This window comes from Eucyclogobius newberryi, unplaced genomic scaffold, assembly GCF_026437365.1.
Source record: "Eucyclogobius newberryi isolate DKJ021-1_F unplaced genomic scaffold, fEucNew1.0.hap1 SCAF_16, whole genome shotgun sequence".
Taxonomy (NCBI): Eukaryota; Metazoa; Chordata; class Actinopteri; order Gobiiformes; family Gobiidae; genus Eucyclogobius; species Eucyclogobius newberryi.
Window position 1 is genome coordinate 18,045,474 of NW_027315790.1, and position 22,070 is coordinate 18,067,543.

Genomic DNA, 22,070 nt, shown 5'->3' on the forward strand with positions numbered 1-22,070 from the left:
TGTGTCTATTATGATTATAATTATTTCTTGGATAGAGAATCGGTATCGGAAAAAACGGTTTCGGCAGGTCAGACCTCCTTAAAAAACGGAAATCGGTATCAGTCAAGAATTTTGCGATCGGTGCATCTCTAATGTGGACAGGCATTTTCGAGTGCAGGGACGGGCGGCGCGCTACCCAAAAGATTATGGAAAGCCAACATGATCACCTTCCACCACTTAGGAGCCGCGTATCGCGGCATATTTTCCGAAGCTTTTACAAAAATAATGCGGCACTTCTTCGGCGCTCACGCACATTTTTAAAGTTATTTTTATTAGTCCGGAGAATGCCTAAGCTACTCGTTTTTTCGCCTAGTCGGCCCCCGTATTTTGTCCGGGGTGTTTTCAAATCCTTTCCAAAAGCCTGACATATGTCATATTTCTGTATTTGTAATATCAGGCTTTGTTAAATTTTAAGTTAAGAATTTATTAAAACGAGAATATAATCTAATGGGTCCAAATGACTTGCCCTACAGAGTGAAATTTAGAAGTTTAAAAATGTAAAACAACATGACAACTGCAGCAATTACTCCTCAGACTTATGAAGATTTGTAATAGATTATTTTTGGTACGGACATTGATCATGAATTTGACAAGACCATTCTCCCAATAGGGTTCTAATCTGCTTGTGCGTTCCAAAGCTGAATACCAAAAGAATGATAAAAAGTTGATAATGTTATGACCTTGCCACTTCAGATAGTGAAATTGATGCATAGTAGGCATTTTTCTCCCAATTACAGCAACAAACTCACAAATAGTCTCACGTCACAATAGTCTCACGCTCAGAATAAAAGGGAAGAGGCGTGTGTATGTTCATTTAGCGCAGCTGAGCAGGACAGAGATGAGCTATAGCGCTTCCCTAATGAGGCGCTTTAGCTGTTACAGAGCCTCCCGTTTTCCGGCTTTATCCGTAAAGGTGCCGTGGAGGCCCGGAACTTCTGCGAACGCTTCCCAATCCACGTTAAGAATGGCTCCATGCTAACAATCACCAACTGAAAATAAATGCCATGTGAAAATCCGTTCAAATCTACAATCTCTATTTAAGGGTCGTGACAGTTTTTCTATCTATATGGGAAGAGGGAAGGTACACCGCTAATTAGGGGTAAGTGATATGCCAAAAAAACAATGATAAAATCTAAATTGTGAAGTAAAAAAGTTGCAGTGCTTCTTCTGGGAGTTCACGCTCCACTGTGATTGGTCACTCGGAGAATAACAGACGCTGACCAGTAGGAAGTAGATATGATATGAGGATAAGGAATGAGATTAGATTTTGATCGCACTCTTGTCCTAAACAAATCAAAACAAAGCAGACACTAAAATGCTGTTGAGAATGGGCATCAGAATATCAAACACAATTTAAAGGAGACATACAGAATCACGACTTACAACTGTTCCCACATTATAAACCCACTCTGTTGTATTTCAATAGATTCATACATGTTTCAGTAATCCTAATCAGAAAAGTTGTTTTCATCTCTCCCTCTACCCACTTCCCTGTGCTTACTTTAGAGTATTAGAACATTTTTGACTCTGGATTATACATGTAGGGTTAAAAAAATGTCGACCATTTCTCAACTATAAAAAACACGTGAATGAAAAGGTGGGGGAAAAGCATCATATCTTCTTTAAAATCTCTTATTGTCAGATTCCACACCAACTATATCCACATCTCAACAAGATCATACAAACTATTAGTCATGTTAAATGTATCCTTATTGGATTAAAACATGAATCTATAAAAAGATGATTTTATTCTCATTCTTCTCTTCATTATCTATCATCTAGCTTTTTATCCCATTTAACGGTGCACATGCAGAAATCCTCATCATCATGGGACCTTACATTTCTATCCTGGACAGTGGACTTACAAACAGCCAAAAACGTTAAATTCTCTATTCTAAAATCCAGTCCGACTGTCTGGCTAAAAGGCTGCCCCTCGCTGCTGGAACCCATTGATTTATTTACTTGCATCTCCTTTGTGTTGAAGTAGTTCATTCCAGACAGTAACATATCCGCACAAAATGTTTCTGTTTTGCATTCATGTTTGAAGGTCAGGGGGTGCCACTAGAACCAATTTCCTTTTCTGTCGTAGAAGTGCTTGTTCTAAGACAGAAAATAGTAGATCGGCTCTAGTGACACTCAAGAGAACCATCAAAGCATGAGGCCTCGTTCTTGAATGTCCCAGTTTCTCACACTGTTAGAGCCAGGAGTTCAATCGACTGCTAAACACGGATAAAAAAAAAAGGTTGTAATTATGTCATTTACAGATAAAAAGAATGACTAAAAATATATTTGGTGTGAAAGATTAGAAGTAAATAAATACCGGGTGCAGATTTGAAAAAACAAAAAAACCCAACAACTTTCAAACCAACCAAGAATAAGAATTGAGAAAATTACATGACAGTGATTTGTAATAGAAGATATTTTGAGTCCTTATTATTTTTGAATCGTTATGAAATATTAACACTGAACTGAAGTAATGCTGTGAATCGAGATTGATTCAAATCATTTTAGAGCAACAACTTTGATTTGGAAAACATTGTTAAAATTGCCAATCACAGTGGTATACGCGATATTAAGTATACAAGTCAACAATCGGCTCTCTTAATAAAACAATAGCAGCCTTGAGTGCAAAGACGGTGATAAAAAGTAAAAACAGCAGATTCTCCCACTGCTGCAAAACCTCACAGCATGCCATCTCTTTTTTTTCTGCTCAGTCATCTAATCAATTTCAGACTCCTCCCTCCCCCGTTTTCTGGCTCTCCAGTGTACACACAAATAAATATATAAATACAATTAGCACATGGCTAATCTGCATAGAGGGAAAGCCTGCTTGGCAGAAGAGGTTGAGCCGAGTCCTCTGTGTCATGGTTGGGTTGGATAGTGCGAGTGCTGAAAAGTGTTCATGTGTAGACGCAGAGAAAAGGATTTGTTGGAGTGGCGGTGGGCGGGCGCTGTAGCAGATGGACCGGGGGTGGTTGTAGTGGAGCTGGTGAACGAGGGAGGAGGGAGGGGGCACAGACGATAAACAACTGCTGCTAATTTAATCCAGCACACGACTCGGGCCCGCCGCTCACTCGCCATTGTTCTGCCGTTAAAGCCCCTGGACACGCAATGTACGCGCGCCAACCTCGCACACGCTAGCTAGCTCTCATATGGTGCCGGCACACGGGTCACGTGATATACCAGCACTTCCTGCACATGCTAAATGATGCAAGCTTAAGTTAGTCTTTTTCCAGTTTGTAAGTATGTGTAAAAAAACAGGTTGTAATTACCTATAATTGTTAGTTTTGTTTTGAACAGGTCTTGTAGGGGTTGCTTGCCTAGTATTCCCCCTATTCATTAATAATGACCAGTGCACACACAGGGCAGGTACACAACAGAGGCCAGACATATCAATGACTTCAACACGGAGCAAAAAAACACTACCTCTACTACCAAATATAACAATGTTGTTTTAGTTACTTAGAATTGTTGTATTAATCAATGGCTCTTTGCACATTGACTGCTGCCAAGTAAACCAGAAGAATCTATTTACATTTTCAAAAGTGTGCACAACGTGTGTGCCAAAAACAAAGCACGTTCCACGTGTTCTGCACCGAGCGCATGAGTAAACGTGAAGACACTTTCCAAAAAGCCCGCGTTCTCAATTAAGCAATTAGTTTATCTTCCAAGTGAGAAGCTGACCGCTGCATGACTCCAACTGTAACGAGAGGAAGTTCCAGGCCGGGCAGAATGTGGGCGTCTATACACACGTACTTGGCGGCTCCGAACCAACGTTAAAGCTTTACATGGCACCCAGCTCACCCAGATGTTCACCCAGCTGTTCTCAGGAATTCAAAAGCTGTTCTAGGAGGAGAGGAGAGGAAGTAGGGGGCTCGCACAGTTGCATGACAAATCAACTTTCGCATCGAGAAGAAATGAGGGAAGACACAAAGGGAAGCCAAACTAGGATGCAGTATGCAGTACTTTCTGACAAGCTTGTAAAATCTGCACCAAGTGAATGAATCAGTGTAATGTAAAGTGGATACTTGAGAGAAATATACTTGCAAAGACGAGTAACCATACAATATAGAAAGAAAACGTGTGTATGCGATCCAAAACCACATGAATGTTATACTTTATGGCAATATTAATAATTAACTGTATACAGGAAGGAGTGCGTAAGCCCTCAATCACCCGAGAGTGTTCCATTGCTGACTCTGGGCATTTAAGTCTATGACAGGTTCTGCTGCTTTACTAATTATGAACCTGCAGTAAATATTTATCATAGATTCACTTCAATTCACATCAAGCTGCAGTTTTTGAAGACGGTTTGAAATTAGTTTCAAAACAATTTGAAAACACAATTTATTCTGAACACAATGTTTTGACAGTTTAAAAGATCATTCAAAAAAATGAATGCGTTATATTGAGGTATTGTTTGTCAAATCATAACTATTGTGTAATTTATATGAATTTTGTTGTTTTCAGTATGGTTGCTAGGTAACAGTTGTCATATTTGCTGCCCATGCCCAACGAGGAAGTACAATTATAAACTTTACAAAAATGGTCCAACTGGGGACAAATATCCAAAATGTTCAGTCAAATTTGAAATATCGCACTCACTACGTCATACAGACCAAGTTCAGTTGAAGTTCGTTTTAAAAAATTTTGTGAAAGTGGCAAAGAAGATTTGAGAAGGCGTTACCCTTTGAAACACACAAAAAAAATCGTGCGGTGGAATGTAACTTGTCGGTATGATGTGAAAGTCAAAAGGTACAACTGTGTGAATGTTGGCCTTGACTGCCGCTTGTCAACCTGTCAGGCCAAACTTCTATTTCCAGGTGACAGGAGCCTATTCTCGGGAGCGAGACGTGGCGAGTGGCGCTGTGGACTGCGCGAGCTCTCGGGGCGGCTGGGTAACTGGGCACGGCGCGGCGATAAACGGGTCTCAACCACCTGCATGCTTGTCATTTACCAGCGGGAGGGAGCCGACTCCGCTGGTGTTGGCAGGAAAGTGATGGACAATGCACCTGTTCACACAATAAAAAACAGCCTATTCTGTGTGAGTGGAAGCCAAATGTAATGACCTTTCAGCGCTGGCAAAGAGGATGGGAATGAGGCGGGAAGACTTTTAGTACACTAAAGAGGCCTTAAGTCGGCGTGTGCTTTTTAACGGGTAGTGTAATGTTTTAATCAATTAGAAGTATTTTGTAAGACAGTCAAGAACATAGAGTTAGATGAGGTAGTGAATTTACATTTTAGTTATGTCATTCCGACTTGCAAGGCCCATCCATTTCTACAAATATCATCGCATTTCAGAGTACATATAGAGTAGACGCAAATAAGCCATGTAAAAAAGGTAAAATTGTATTGCAACAATCATATAATCACTGCATGAATAAGTATAATACCTAAAATGAGATTGGTGCATGTCATTATGAAGGAATATGACATTCGTAATGTCTGATCAAATGCAATATGTACAGCTACTAGGGATAATTATTCAGGTCAATAAGGTAAGAACTAAAACATTATTTATGACAATTTTGAATATTTTTACTTAGCTCTATAGTTCAAAAATACACCTAAATGTTTTTTTTGTTCCAGAAAGTACAGTTTTATAAAGCTGATCACAAACTAGAGGGATAGTGGCATGTTAAGGCAATTTAAATTAAAGAATTTAAAAGACGTTCTCGGTAATAGTGAATAATTGTGACGTAAAAGTTTATATTGCGACATCCTTCACAACAACCATTATTAACTGAAGATGGACAACTTTAAACGACAAATTGAGTAGGAGCACATGTGGTAGCACTGATGTATCTGTGAAGGTTGTCCAGGTTTAAATGGCTCTTTTCCTTAATAAAAGTGGGAGAAAACCAGGGACAATAAAGGAATATCTTATCTTATCTTATCTTAACATCTCATCCATTCCAGTAGTGAGAGCCGTGTACCAGAGGCTCTTGGGGTCTTTCTCACAGCTAATGTGCTTGAACTACGGACAAACCATGCAATTGATGGTCTGTAGCAATCATTGACTGTTCTGGAAATTACAGCAAATTAAACATTCACACAAAGTCATTTGCAGATCACTGTAATGTGAAATGTCCCAGGTTATTGCAGGGTAAATCCAATATGAAAGCCTGAAACACCGGGTCACGCGAGCACTTGACCAGGAGTTCTCTCTCTGTGCGCGCTCGCCTCTCCACACACTGATAAGGCTCTTGATGTGTTCACAGCCGGCCACTTGTCAGACAGCGATCAGTTACATCACGGGGCCGGGCTCAGCTTGCAATGCGGAGAAGGATGCTTATTCAGACTGACCATTGGCACCCTCCGCGACCCATTACGATAAGTGTGTCAGTTACTACTATGCCAAAAATAGTCTGGCTGGTGAATGAGGAAAAGCCACTTAAGGACCAGGCTGGGTCACTGGCTGCCTCATGGTTAGAGTCACAACTCTGAGACACACAAGTCACACGAGGCCCTGTGCCATGCCACACCGACATCTGATTCACACTCACCACTTCTGCTGGATATGAGGCTTCTATTGGAGACCGCTGAACTCTGATGTAAGAGAATGACCCCATCAGACCAAGACGCATCCACATTCAAACAATGTTGAAAACTGTTACGGTAGAAACTCTAGAAACGGTGAAGATCAATAAAAAAAGAGCTGTTCAAGTGACAATTTGAACATAGTGTGAAGTTATTTTCATTTAGGACTGCAACGACTTAACAAATGGTGACTAGTCCACTACAAAATATAATCGCAATTTGGTCATTTTAATAATTATCTGGACAAAAACACAATTATAACAATCAAAATGTCAAAAAAAAAAACTCCCAAGAAGCCTTCAGTCACCATATTTCAACATTTGGTTAAAACTGTATTTAATGCATCACAAATGCTAAAATGTAATTGACTAATCTACTACTAAAAATAAATCTTTAGTATTTCATGAGCTACAACATATTTTCCTCTTCCTTCATTATGAAAGTATTGCCAGTGCAATAAAAAAAGGCATTCTTTCAAATAAACGTGCAGAACAAAAAATACAATATTCATCCTAAATTGCTCAACAACTTAAAGCCAAAATATACAAAAAGCAACAATCAAGATATTTACTCATATTTGTTAAATAAAATCAATTCTATTTATTTCTGTAACGCCAGAAAATCACAACCGCTGTTTCCTCGAAGGGCGACAGTGAAAAACAGATCAAACAATGTTCATAGGAATTTAGAAAATGTCCCAAAGTCCCCTGTCCAAGACCCTCCATCTCGGCAAGGAAAAACTACAACTACAATGTATTGCCATTAGGGGAACAGTCAACACTAATGTTTTACTGATAAAAAAATACAAATAATTTATTTAATATTGCGTTTATTAAAGACTTCTAAAAGGATTGTCACATATAGAACAGGAACTGAAACGTTGGACTAATACTCCTGACATTCAAAACATTTCCTTCAACTACTAAGCAGCACTCATTATAGACAACTAAAGCAGAAACAGAAAGGTGAATGCAGCGGAAGTAGAGTTGTGCAATTATGAATTGAAATTCAGTCTTTTTTAATCGTCAATAAGTTTGGCTCTTTTGAAATTGAGCGCTCCACAGCCAATCCTCAGTAATAGCGAGTAGTTTCAGACTTTGAAGGAAGATCATTTGACTATTTTTCTTGTGTGTATGTTCAGGAATCATGGAAAGCCATTTTAGTAGTTTTTTAATAAGACGATCAAATTGAAAATCCAGATCAATCAATTTAAGGATATTGTGATTCATTCTTTGGTCATATTGCCCTGACATAAGCAGAAGGATCATTCTCCACCTCCGAGTATTAAACAACTGCCCTCATTTAAAGGTTAACCACTTTATTTCATGGAACACACACATGAACACACGCGCACACACCATACGTCATGTAAATGAAGACCGCTTCGCACATAGGCCTGCAGAAGGATATTACTATGCTAATCCAGAGCATTTTAGAAGCTAAATGTCAGGAGAAATGAATTACCTTTGCATCCTAGTGTGCCCCGGTGCAGCGGCCTAACTTTGACATTTGGGTACAGATGAACTGTTGCCTTAGTCGATGTTGAATGAAGAGAAAACTTTTAGTGACTTGGTTTGGAAGTGGCATACATTATTAGACATTCTGCAGACCATCTGGGCTATGTAGTTTTAGTCGAGAAGAGAAGTCTATAAATTAGCTGAATTGATTTCGAAATGTCCAAAATATTTGAAAATGTAACAGTTAAAAATACACTGCTAGACTCATGGAAATGTCTATTTAACTGTAGTCATGTGAGCCCAATTTAGAAACAAATCAAACAACCATTAACGAGAGATGAATATATAGAAGGTGGAAATGGGGTCGCAATATTGACAAAAATGCCACTAATGATATTGTGTCAATCCAACAGAAAGGTGCCTTTAAATGTATTCGCTGAGGGTTAAGTATCAGGCAAATGTGAAATGAGCAAAATTATAGTGCAGGAGTTGTAAGTTTATAAATCTGCCTTTTTGTAGCAGTTTTTATGAGAAATGTTATACTTGATATTCAAATCTTCAAAACAGCATTTATAATATTATTAATTTCAATCATCTGCCCACCTCCAAGTTGTATATATATGGTTGATAAACGGTCACATCAAGAAAAACTAACTCATAATTCCGGCATTGAATATATTTTGATCAAAATTCAAATTGTGAGCCTCTGAATTTAAATTGAATTCAAAAGTGTATTTTTCCTTTAGGTTTTCCAAAAAATATATATATGAAAAGCTTTCTGGGGACTAATTAGCTATGTGGTAACTAATGACTGCAAGACCTATAGTTGTATTTAAAATGTGTTTTTGAAACTTTATAAACCTCTTAAGTCATTTGCCAAATTCGGTTTTAAATGTGTTTTTGGACCGCAAACATCCATGCTCAAGACATTACTGATCACATAGCCGCTTCCCTGCCTTTACACTCTTAACATTAGATTTTATTTTAATCTACTCTGAAACCAAATGGAATATGTACTTGTGGAACCACAGCGGGCTTGGAAGTGGATGGGGGTCGCCAGCCATGAAGAACAGGTACTATTATGTAGCACTTGCCGTTCTAGACGGTCCATAAGGTGCACAGTATATGTACTACAGTTACCTGTGCATAGACACAGGCCTCTGCAGATGACACTGAGTTTGTGGAAAAAGCGGCGTGGTGGAAAAGCAGCAGTGTCTGGGGCTGTCATGGGGATGAAAAGCCTGGCGTTACTAAAGAAAGACGGATGGCTGGTGACACGTGGAGTAAGAGCAGGTCAGAGAGGCTCCTGAGGCGGTGGAGGACGCTTCGGCGCGACCACCGACTAACTGCTGCACTTTCTACACAAATACACACAGCTGTCAGGGCCAGACCGAGATCATTCACAAAACGCCCTCCTCCCCGCCCGCCCTCCCTCCCTCCCCTGGGTATCACTGACACCGTTTTTCCCTCGCACACATCCACGCGGCGCTGGGAGGGGAGGCGGTGTGCTGTCCATGTGGCCTGTGGAGAATCATTACTCAGCACTAAACACCAAAGAGCAACAGTCAACTTCCTGCTTTTAAATGCACAGCAGTCTGTATTGGGAAACAACTAAAGTGAAAGTAAAAGGACATTTAGCATCAAGACGGACTGATTTTGAGCAGGTAAACACTGCAACATTAGCGCTTCAAGGTTAAACAATGAATACAACCTTGAGCAACAAAGATAGCACTTGATGAATGCAAATGGTAGCATGTTGACATTTACTGCAGCCTTGTGATTTGATGGCACCGGGAAACATTAATGGTTTCTAATACTAGCTGCAATACATTCATAGACAAAAGGTAAATATACTAATATGAATTGAGTGATCCAGACAAAAGTGTCGCCAAATGTCAGCGTAGGCAAACTGCATTACAGTAGAGTGAAGTCAGAGAACCGGATGAAGGAAGTTTCAAATGGCACAATAAACATGTCAGACACTGTATTGCTAATAATAAACATTTACAGTAAGATAACACATATGCTAAAAGACCTTTTCTAACAAATGCAGCCGAATTATTGAATGAATTTCAAACAAAGAATAGGTATTTTTCAGCAATAATACACTTAATTTGTATTTTTTCAGCATTTGTCCACATTTATCTGATCCATTTTCAAAACATTCTTAATTGCAAAAGAATTAATCACTTGTCAAGTCAACCGCTCAAACGTTTTAGAAATCCCTGACTGGTCGACCACTGAACTAGTGTTAAAGCAATAAAATGCATGAACAACTGAACAACACAATACGGTCCATATTAATCATTTATAATGAACACATTTTATTTTGCTGCCTTAGTTTGAATAAGGGGATTCATCGGCCTTCAATTTCTACCATTTCTTCTGTGTACAGAGCACACATTCAGTGTAACCTCTAGTGAACAGAAATAATTATTACTGCATACAAAGAAATAAAGTAATTAAAATAATTGCCTTCAATCCAATGTTTGTGGTAGTCAGATAAAATAAAAAGAAAATGTCTTTTTATTCTTAAAAAAGATAATCACCAGTTCTCCATTGTAATTTATTTTTCTCCCCACAACAATTTTAACTTGACACATTAAAGTGCTAAACAAAATCAATGCAGACAGTTTAATGCAGAGTTTTGTTAAATAATAGTTTTAAGACTAATCTGTACTTGAATGATTGAGTGGATAACTTGTAAATGTTCTGTAGCTGATGATGTGAGAGTCCTTTCCTTCTAAGCAGCAGCAGCATGTCCGGGCCTTATTAGCACCAGTCAGTTTAAGAAGTAACACTCTAGGTAGTTCACAAAGTCAAGTTTTCCGTAAATCTTTCAACTGTGGAAATGTCCGACCGTACCATGCGATACGTACCATGCGATACGTACCATGCGATACGTACCATGCGATACGTACCATGTGATGCGTAATGTCTCTTTGAATCCCAATTCATTTCTAACGGATCAGGAGTGTGAAGCTGAGGCATCCCTGATGTGTTTGGCAGGAGGAGGGGGAGTACCTGGCAACCGGATAGCCACAACACCAGAGTTTGAGAGAGTGATGAAAACACACAATATGAGCCCCGCCACACCACTCAATTAACGCATTAATCTATTTGCAGCAGGTGGCTCAGGGCAGGTGAGCGCCTCCCTAAATACACTGCATTCAATCATTGGACTATTATACAAGGCAATTGAACAACCGCTTATAACAGGATTGAATAACTTTGCTGAAACACAGCCAGCAGCAGCAGCAGCTTCTAAAGTGGACAGTTGTTCCACAGAGAACACCGGTGAAAACTCCAACTCTGAAAGTGAACTTTGGTCGACTGGCAACCACATCCAGCTCAGCAGTCAAACATGAAACACACAAACTGTCTGGCTGATCACGATGTGCAAGTACTGGCCTTATGACAGGACTGTCAGAACATGGACAGCGCTCATGTCACTTGTGTGTCCACTCACAGGGAGGCCCTGCTCCAACTCTTTATCCAGACATGCTGCTGCAGCTGACGTCTCCAACTTTCACTTACTTTAGGTACTGCTTTACTATATGTAATGTGCAAAAAGTACAACTGTGCAGGTATTCCACTACACAAACAACTTAGCCAAGTAAAAACTATAGCGCCATATGATTGAATAATTTTAATTTCATTACATATTTAACAAAAAAACTGCTAAAATAAATGCAAGAAAATAGATAAAGCCAAATTATTGAACAATAAAGAATTTATAATGTAATTTATACTAACTAAGTATACAAGACCTGCATTTTATAATATACTATAATACCTACTGAGGCAATATAATAGTCACACAAACGTTTAAAACTACTGGTAAATATAAATATAAACAGTATAATTTGTAGCTACATATTTCATACATTCAGAGAACGTGTCACAAGTGAAAGTGATACTGATGTGACAACCACGAGAGCATTTGATGTTCAACTAAAATATTTAGTGATATTATGAAACTTAGTCCAAACATTTTTCTCTGCCACTACAACTGAGAGAAGGTATTTATTGTGCAGTTGTCAGCTGTCCCTGAGATTTACACTGGTTGTAGGTGGAGACACAAAAGTAGTGTCAAATGGAAAATCCACAGTGATAAACAGCACTAAGAAGCAATTTACCAAGAAAGCCATCCTTTTTACCACATTTTTCTACCGATCATCACAAAATGTGAGGTTTGATAAATATAAGAATCTTGTGCTCAGTCGTGTGGATCATACGGTAGAATTACTGGACATAAAAGGTTGCAATATTTCAGTCTAGACACACACGAATTACCTGGCAGTGTTGAGCGGTAGGAGGCAATCAACAACAAGTGAAATGCGAGCACCATTTATTTTGAAGCGTAGCAACAAGTGGCAGCTCAGCCTCCCAGGATGCACTGTGTCTATCCTGACTGAGAACTCTTAGCTGGAAATAAAGTGGGAAATGAGGATGTTAAGTGCGTTACGTAAGAAAAGTGGCACCTGGAAGATTAACAAAAGACAAAATGCAAATGTATGAAAATGTGACTTAAACCGGTCTTCAGGCGCTCACAGGGAAAGCAATGTAAAGAAGCATGCTCGTTTCCATGAAGGAATCACAGGCACGTATGATGGGGCATGTCCTACCAAGGATGCTGCGTTGTATTCTACAGACATCACGCACTCGTTACACAGTGAAATATAATTAATTGGCAACAATCTAAAATTAGTCAATAAAAGGAGAAAGCAAAACCCACGCTATCTGCCTGCACGCCCATGACACATGACATAACAGCAGAGTAAAAACATTGCAACTGTTATCGCTGAGCACACGGATATAGGAGAGCGCTGTTGACATGGTTACAGTCGGTGTGCATGTGCAAGTAAATTAGGCTATTGTAAAGCGGCTGAATAAAGATCCGACACTTGGCTGACACCACCTGAGCTTGTAAACACGACTGCAGCCAGAATGCAATCGCGCACACATGGCCGGGAGACGTTCGGGAGGCACGGCTCTCGTTACAATGTGGGGGAGCCGCGGGACCACACCTATTCTATCCTGCTCCACTCAAACCGGACCGGAGCGCGCGCACGCAGTAGGCGGCCGGTGTGTGCCTACCAACTTCGTGGAAAACACACTGTAGGAGGAAAAAAAGGGGGAGAAGTGACTCAGCAAACGTGACATTTAATAATCAACTAATTAAAAACACAAATGGAGCCATGGGAGATCAGTCAAACGAATGCAGAGGGAGGACATGAAAGTGGAAATGATGTTCGATATCCTCAACGTGTTTCTTCCTGACTGCCTGGTGAACTCAACTGATGAAAAATACATTTGTTTATAAAATGTATAAAAACGGTATACACGCTTATGCGAATGCCTTGGGCGTTTAAAAAAATGATAATAATCTGGGGATATGTTGTTTTGATGTGGCAGAGGCACTGGGGTCTGGACAGGGGGGGCTGTTTTTCTGCAGCCCTCCATTAGACGCAATTATAAATGGCCGAGAGCGCAGGGATGGGGAGCCAATCAGATCCCGGCTCGCGTGTCAACCTAAGACCAACTGTCTCTTGGCTCTGACAGCCGGATTTTTACCTCCATAATTCAAATCCCAAACGCAATCTGCTCTTCCCCAACTCTTGCGCGGCGCGGCGGGTGTTTACAGCGAGCAGACGCCGGCGGAAACGACGCGGCGAAAACACGGGCGTCCGAACGACTCAAGTCACAATGAATGAAAAAAAAAGAAAAAAAAAACCGCCGCGGGAGAGAGAGGAATCAATCGCACTTTGATCCGCGCGCGCGAACACTTTAGCGCCGTTAATTGTGGCCGTTCGGCTCATCTACGAGAGTCCCCTGCACCGCACAGTTTCTCCGGCTCCTCCACGAGAGCTCGCGTTTAATGATTATGCAAATGTTACTAACCACCGTCATTAGCATCTTGTTTACGGTCTTGACAGCTACTCACGGAACTTTGATCGCTCCCGGTGTGCGCGCGGACGTAACGACAGCGAGCTCGGACGCGGTTTGCTTTAAGAAAACAGCCCCACTTTTCTACAATAAGCCCGGAGAAGGCATATCAGCTTATCCCTCCAAGCCCACACTTTCCCTTGACAAACTCTTACTGCACTTAGTCAAACTCTCGCCCTGCACATCCCACAAGCTCACACAACTACCAGTGACTTTCAAAGTTGTTTAAATCAGAATATGTGGCCTGTTTTTCACTCTAAACACTATTGCAGGGGGTGGTATTGAGAGAAAGAGAGAGGCAGCCATTTTAGAGCTCTGCTACATAGACAATGGCTGATCCAAAGCAAAATCAACTCTTGTCTGCCTTTCCTGGGCTACACCTTCCCTTCACCCGTGTGGAAGTGTCTGTGCAAACGTGAGGTTTACCTGGGTCCTGTTAGGAGGTTGTCCAGTGTTCCCTGGGCTCATAGGAGGCGGATGGTGGACCCTTTGTTGCCAACCCGGATGGACCCCAGCGTACTGACTGCTACCCAAATCTCCTGGTCCCTTGTTAGCCCCGTCCTGATTGTTATAGTCCCCCTGTGGGTAATTCGGATAGCTCCTAGCCGAGCTGGGAGATGTCAGAAGCTGGTTTAAAGTTGGTGTAGATGTAGGTTGTTGGGTTCCCATATTATACCTCTGATTATTATAAGAAGCAGCCATAGCAGCAGTTCCTCCTGCTGGCTGTTGCTTGCCTGGCTGCCCCCCAGCAGCCGGAGGCTGGCTGTTACGTGGGGAATTCATGGCCCCGTAGCCCTGGCCCTGGTAAGAAGTCCTATTCGGGAACGGGCTGTAGTTGTTGTAATGGTTGGGGTAGCCGTGTTCGTGTGAGTTAGGGGGATATGGGTCCATCATGCCCGGCCCCGATGCAGCTGCCATGCCAGGGCTTTGTTGTCCGCCATGTTGATGAAAAGGGGGCCTGAAGTGCTGGTTGTAACCGTAAGGAGGTGGGGGAAAGGGCCCCGTGTGATGATGTCCCATTCCGGGATGGTTATTCCCTTCGGGTCCGCCAGAATCATTCTGATTACTGTTATTATTATTTACCCTGGGCAAATTGCCGTTCTTCATGTCAGGATCCCCTCCTCCCCCAGCGTTCCCAGCATCGGTCCCGTCCTGTAGCTCCTTCTGGCCGGGAGAGCCCCCGTCAGTCCCGGCTTCCTTTTTCTCATGCTGCTTCTCTCCCGCCACCGACTCATCCTGCGGGTCCCGGTCCGGCTTTTTGAGTTCGGATGGCGGGCTTGTGTTGAGAGTGGCGACGCTGGCGACCTGAGCGGCCATATTCCTCTGTCTCCCAAGTCGTTCGCAGCCTCTCTCAATCAGCAACGCGACTACTCACAATAAAAATCCGAAGAACCATTGAATATAAATACAAGGATATTTAGAAGAACGTACCCGCTGTCCCGGTTCATTCCCCCTTTGCCCTCCGTCCGGACCGGTATCCGGTAATCCACCGCGACTCCGATCAAGTTAAAACTGAGAGGGGAAAGTTTCGTGAAAGAAAAAACACATGAAAACAGAGCCAGGGATGCAAATGTTGCCAATACAAGTGGGTGAGTGTATGTTGTAGGGGCTTCTGTTACAGGACGAGAGCGAGAGAGCTAGATATCAACCAAACCAGCACGAGGCTCCGCGAGACACAGCCATTTTACCGAGCTGTCGCGAGAAAATAAAGACCCGGACCGGAGCGCACCTGAAACTGGATCCGGACTCGGCGGTGTAAATAGTAACAGCAACAACACAAATGTTTATATGTTTGAAGAGCCATTTCAGACTTAATGCAGTTGTATAAAACATTTGCTTTGATGAACAGCTGCATTATTTTATTATTCTCTACAGTGTTATGTAGACTGTGCTATAAAACCTGGTAAAGAAAACAAGTTTAGTTATAATTTATCATATCATATTATGAAGAACTAATAAATAATTATGATTTGGCCTACTATACAGTATAGACAACTCCTTGACAATATGAATTGAAACATAATGGCAAGCAACACTATGAAGTTATGCAATTTATATTTTTGATAACTGCAGATATTTCCACGTTACTTATAAAGCCCAAATATTTATTTGAATAGGGATGTCTAGTGTCTTGTATTCTTTTGTACCTTCTGGTAAAGGGTAACCTAAACAGTTCTCTCTTTATTGTATTGTTTTGTTTGTCCTCATATTGCTAGCCAACTAAATGTTCATGGGTATAAACTCAATAAGGTAAAAAAAAAAAAAACACCACTTTAGATAACGGCCATGTCAATACTGGACTGAAAATCAGAATAAAACAAAAGAGTTTTTAAAATGCCCTTTCCCTTTGTTGACACTACTCCACATTGTGCCTTGAAGTCAGCCATAACTATTCAACCATTCTGATTACAAAAATGACTTCATGCTTGAGTTGTGTGTTCATATTTGTTACATTAATATCTGCTCTTTATCTTATTAGCTCGTTAAAGGAGTGGAACAAAATAGGCTACAATGTCATCTTCTGTTAGAGTGCACTAATGGGTAGAAATGACTGTTCCCATACTGCTTCCATGTGTCAACAGCAGCAAATGAGGGGAGTGAGCACAGTGGAGGGAAAGCATGAAATTACAACCTGTGCATGTCTGTGCAGCTTGAGTGTGTGTTAGCGCTGAAGAGAGGACAAAAAGGATGGGGGATGGACACAGCGAAGGAAGGGGGGATAGGGGAAAAAAGACAGTGATTTTGGAAGTTGTAAGCTACTAAAATGTTTTTGTGTTTTCGGTTAAAGTCACAGCTCCACCACTAGGACAGGCAGGAGGCATGAAGTCCTCCTATACAATTAGCAGAAGTAGAAAGCCTGGCTCTCCCCACCCCCTTTCGTCTCTTGTGCTCTCCTAGCAGCAGAAGCCTTCGTGCTGCCTTCAGGAGCTGCTGTAATTATCACGATCACACCACAGATCACACATATCCTTCGTGTTTAGGGGGAAATTATGAAAACAAAGTTTGTCCAGTTACTATTACTGTTACATATTGGCAAGGGAAAGGCAAAAAATGTATTCTGATACAAGAAATCCTAAATACTGCATACAGCAGAAAAGTGGTGCATGAAAAGTGCATTACATATTCAGGTTTCATTTACAGTTACAGCTTGTATTGACAAGGTACAAATGCAAGACACAAATTTAATTTACTGCCACTTGTAAACAATGCATTTAATAGTACACAAATGTACTCTTGAGACATGTATCACAGAGCAACACACTTTTGTCTCACATCTGTTAGGTAAGCTGATATTTACCAAACTACTTTAATTGTTGAGGCTAACTAGAATGCTTTACGTACTTATGGACCAAACTACTGGATGTGCAATGCAAACATACCTTTCTTTTCTATATACATTTTTAATAGTGTACTAATTGCAATGTTTGTCTGTCAAAAGGCTTTTACTTCAGCTGGCAATACTGAATGCAGTGATAGTGTGCATTCACGAGCTTCACGATGAGCCCTTGAACGCAGCATCACCGCTTGCAAAAGCAGCAGAACTTTGCTATGTGAATGTGGGGGATGGGAAGCGGTACAGCCTGCTCTGCTAAGTCCTTTCCCTCTACAATGCAGGGCTTTTGCACTTCTGCATTAGCTCACTCTATACAGAGTCAAGATATGCTCGTGTACGTCCAGTTTGACTCAGAATCCCACCAGAATATCTCTTTGTACTTTAGATATTTGTGGTGCTTTTGTGTGTTTAATAAAGGAGAGTGTGCAGGGTGGAGGGGTAGTTCAGCTGCTGTCTGCTTATATAGGCTAAGGGAGGAGTGTGTGTTTGAACACAGCGCAGAGACAAGGCTGCGAGAGGGGAGGGGGTAGGGAGCTTTGTTTGCTTTTTACCATAAACTTGGTGTATGTTATCAAGGGGTGCAGTCTCTTCTTCTCTTCTCTCTTTTATTTTGGAGCTACCATATAAAGGCCTACCTCATTATGCTTTCTATGCAGTGCTTTCGCTGCCCTTTTTAAGATGTTGCTTTAAAAATGCACTGTTTTTACTAGCTCACCTTGAAAAATATGTATCGTGTGTGCTTCTGAGTAGCAGCAAAGTGACTTGAAAGCACTGAGATCATGTGGTATGTTAAATCTCTGTGGGAGAGCAACAATATGATGCTAAAGACCGCATGTGCAGCCAAGAGTTTCATGCATTTATTTATGTGATCCTTGTTTTACAAGGATCTGGTGTTCTTTGAGTTGCTCTAATCTGGACACAACAATGATAACTACAATGACCTATATGGGCATTGTTCAGAAAAGTGCTCTATGAATAAAGTGTATTATTTTTTTATTTTAAGTATTGCATCCTTCCTCCGTAAACTATACAGCTAACAGTATAGTTTACGATTGGTATCACAACTGCTGCTAACATGCTGTCGCTGTACTACAACTGTTGCCACCCACAGATGATAAATGACTTGACAAAAGTGATACCGTGAAAAGTTCTCACAGTAATTCTCTGTAATAATCCTGTCTGGCTCATGCAGAATACGCCTCACACTTCCCACATGATCTTATAGTGTTGTGCCCTCTGTCTATTGTCTTTGGAGGCGCTATTCAAAGCAGTGGAAGCTATACTGAGAAGGATGCTAGTGGTGGTGCCTGTTGTTAGTTAAGCTTTACAGCTAGAGTAGAAGGTATGGCGGGAACTTCCTACATCCCCCCAGGAGGATGATTTAGGAGTGTTTACCATGGTCTTACCTTTGCCTTCCTCAGAGGATGACCATGATGCATCACCTCGGCTTAAGGCAGCAGCTTCTCTTACCATCACAGCAGAAGTTTCTTGGCCTGAATTCAGGAAACAATTGTAATTTAACAAATATTAGTAAACTAATTGAAGATTTACATTTCAAACGTATTTGTTATCTCAAAAAAAATAATTATATATAAGAAATTATGAAAGTGAAACATCCAATTTGTCATTTGTTGTTTAAATATCCAGCATGACAATGTGTAGCTATTAATCTTAGCTTGAGTGTCACTCATGTTGAGAAAGACAGATCATTCAAGAGTTTTTTCTTTTAATTTTAATCCCCTGAGATCCAATCTGGGAATGGAGCCATACAATCTCCAAGACAACCCATTAATGTGGCGTGGAATTTCCTAACAAGAGCTGAGCTGAATTTGGACACACACAGACGCACAACTCACGTGTACAATGGCTAAACACGGCCCAAACCTGACATTAATGCGCATACAGTGAATTTATGGCAACAATGAGACGGTCATTAATGGTCACTTGTGCCAAAAATCAGCAGCAGCAGTTTGTCATGACTCTATCTAAGGCCACACACACTAAAATAACACACATACAATTACAACAGTTGGGTGCTGTCCAAATGGTTGCCAGGCAGCAGTTCGACGCATAGTCTGGAGTGTGTAAAGGAAGGAAGTGGCACTTGGAGAAGTGTAATGGACGTCCGGCTAGTAAGTTCCCAGACTGTCTGCATGCTGGGCCATGCAAGGTAGACCAAGAGTTTGTTTACAATATAGGAATGAATCATAGTTCAAGCTACATTTTTTAACAAAAAATATTGGGCAATTGGTATTGTAATTAACACAAAGCGCTAGTCACTTCTGTCTAAAAGTAGAACTATTTGATATTGATTATCCTCCAAAACACCAAACTACAATATCCATGCCTTACAAGAAAAACATTTATTGTTATTTCATTTTTTTGGTCCCAGTGAACTGAAGTAAAATATGTTTACAGCCAAAATTATGCTATGTGTAAAATAATATCCATCCATCTTCTTCCGCTATATCTGTCCCGACCCCAGATAAAATGTGACTATTTTATCTGGGGTCGGGCCAATAGGGAGCAGTTAAAGCAAAGATGAGCAAACCTCCCTTTCCACGTACACTTCCTCCAGATCTTCCAGGAGACTAAGGTGTTCCCAGGCCACAGAGAGGCAAGTCCCTCCAGCATGTCCTGGGTCTTCTTCTTCAGAGTCTCTTCCCCATTGCATATGCCTGGAACACCTAGGCATCCGAAACAGATGGGTTACTCCCAGGTGACTGAGCGCCTCACCCCATCTCTGTGGACGAAAAAAAAATAGTAATAATAATAATATGTTTCATCTTCATATTCGAGCCATTGTTCTTATCTTACAAGATCAAATGGGACTTTTGCATGCACTAGCTGCTTAATCGTTTGCCCTTTTTCCTTATCCTGGCTTATATTTCGTAGTGCAATCATCTTTGATCTTAAAGTGAAAATAGTCTTGGGGACCCCGTGCCCCTTGACAGCCTCTCAAAGTCAATAAGACATTTTCAGGTTGCGCTCAAGAACTTATATATGCCTTCTCCCGTGAGGTGATCATTTGCTAGGGGCATTTCTGTTAAATACATCTTTGAATTCATGAAGTCTGTACGGTCCCACCAGCATAAAGCGATGAATTATAAACATTCCACCATTTCTCAGAGAATTTTCAAGTAAAAAAAAAAAAAAGAAAGCCCCGATCTCAACAAAGCTGGGCAAGGTTAAGAGCACTCAAAATTACGGCGTCCACCCCACAAGGACAGGAGAAATGCTCGCACAGCTTTCAGCAGGGATGAAAAGAAACTGTGCAGGGAATCATCTCTGTGGTGAGGGAACTCATCACAGTGAACGTACCAGGAACTAGTGCATTGTGGGTCGCAGAGCTCAGAGGGCCTCAGCACCACGGAGCACGAAGCAGCTGCATCTCAACAACAAACAAACAAACACTGAGTGAAATAAAGTGGAGGAAAGACCATAAGGGGAGCATAAAGAGAGAAGGTATAAACTGACCTCTATACATTTATTTATTTTTGAACTGTACTCTAACCAAATAAATAATAATCCAAGAGTGTTACCAGTATATATTTACAATCTTCAACTGTAACATTATTTATGACTTTAAAAAGTGTTGTTAAGCCTTTTTTATTAGACCAGCCACTAAAACATTATTAAACCAATTATAAAAGAAATGGGTGTAATTAATATGGTCTTTATTACTGGCTGGATCTTTAGATTGGGCAAAAGTGGTTGGTTTTGTGCCTTTCCCGGTTCAGAAGTTTGCTCAGGGCATCCCAAAATGCTCAGTCTGTAAATAACTGTGTGAATCAGTAAACTTAAATGGGACATGTTTTTCAAGGCTCACTGAGTAATCCCTCAAGGCACACTAGTGTTTCCCATCCCAGTGTTTGGAAATGTAAAGCGTACAACCCTAGGCACTGGTGAACACAGCTGTGCTTGGGGCATTGTTATGCATTTAATTATCAGACAAAAGTAAATAGTAACAATTCACTAGCCTCGCAAATAACTTGTGATAAAGTGTGTGAATTATGTATTTTCTCTGTCTCAAATCACAAAGAGGGAAAAGGTATTTATTAATATCTGACTAGCGGCTTCATCAGGCCATCACTTGTCAAACAGGATTGACAGAAAAATTATGACTAAAAAAGTGATGTAGAACTGGTACAATAATTGCCTGATATATGTGTCTGAAATATGACATGCAATGAAAAGTGATTGTGTCAACGACTAATTCATAACACTGAGAGAGAGAAGCGTAACTTTACTTTACTTTTTTCAAACAGAAAAAGATGTAGTAGTGCGATGGTTCCCAAAGTGGGGGTCAGGGCCGCTCAGCAGGTCGTGGGGCATGAGCTGCGGGTCGCGAGATGACTTGGAAGATGTTGATTATATAATTATGACTCAGTATTGATTTCTTTTGAATCAAAAACAGTATATTTTAATGAAATTGACTTGATAAGCCACTAAAATCAACACAACAAAACCTGATTTTAAATGTTTTGCAACTTGAAATGATCACAGACGACAATTTCACTGAGCAGTGGGGGTCCCGGATCGGTTGCAAGGCTATTTTTGGGGGTCCCGGCCTGAAAATATGGGAACCCCTGCATTAGTGGATAATGTTGAAATTGCAGCACAATATATATAACAAAACAACCATATTTTAAGTAGTATGCCTGTTTGAATAAGTGACTAAATTACAATAGGTTTGCATGGAATAGTGGCAGCTAGAGGCCCACGTGTGTTCAGAGAATTGATGAATAACA

General features: G+C 40.8%; 1 protein-coding gene across 4 annotated transcripts in view; it reads right to left on the reverse strand.

Annotated features, from left to right (window-relative positions):
- The window catches only part of arid1ab (AT-rich interactive domain 1Ab), a 49,466-nt gene extending 33,775 nt beyond the window's left edge, over positions 1–15,691 (reverse strand). For 2 of the 4 annotated variants that reach the window (XM_072447763.1, XM_072447762.1), the window contains exon 1: positions 14,412–15,690. In XM_072447763.1, the coding sequence (XP_072303864.1) occupies positions 14,412–15,302 (891 nt within the window). In that variant the 5' untranslated portion in view covers positions 15,303–15,690. Of the gene's footprint in view, positions 1–14,411 lie in introns of all 4 variants that reach the window. The other 2 variants (XM_072447764.1, XM_072447765.1) reach the window with 2 other exon arrangements.
- Positions 15,692–22,070: the final 6,379 nt, after the last annotated feature.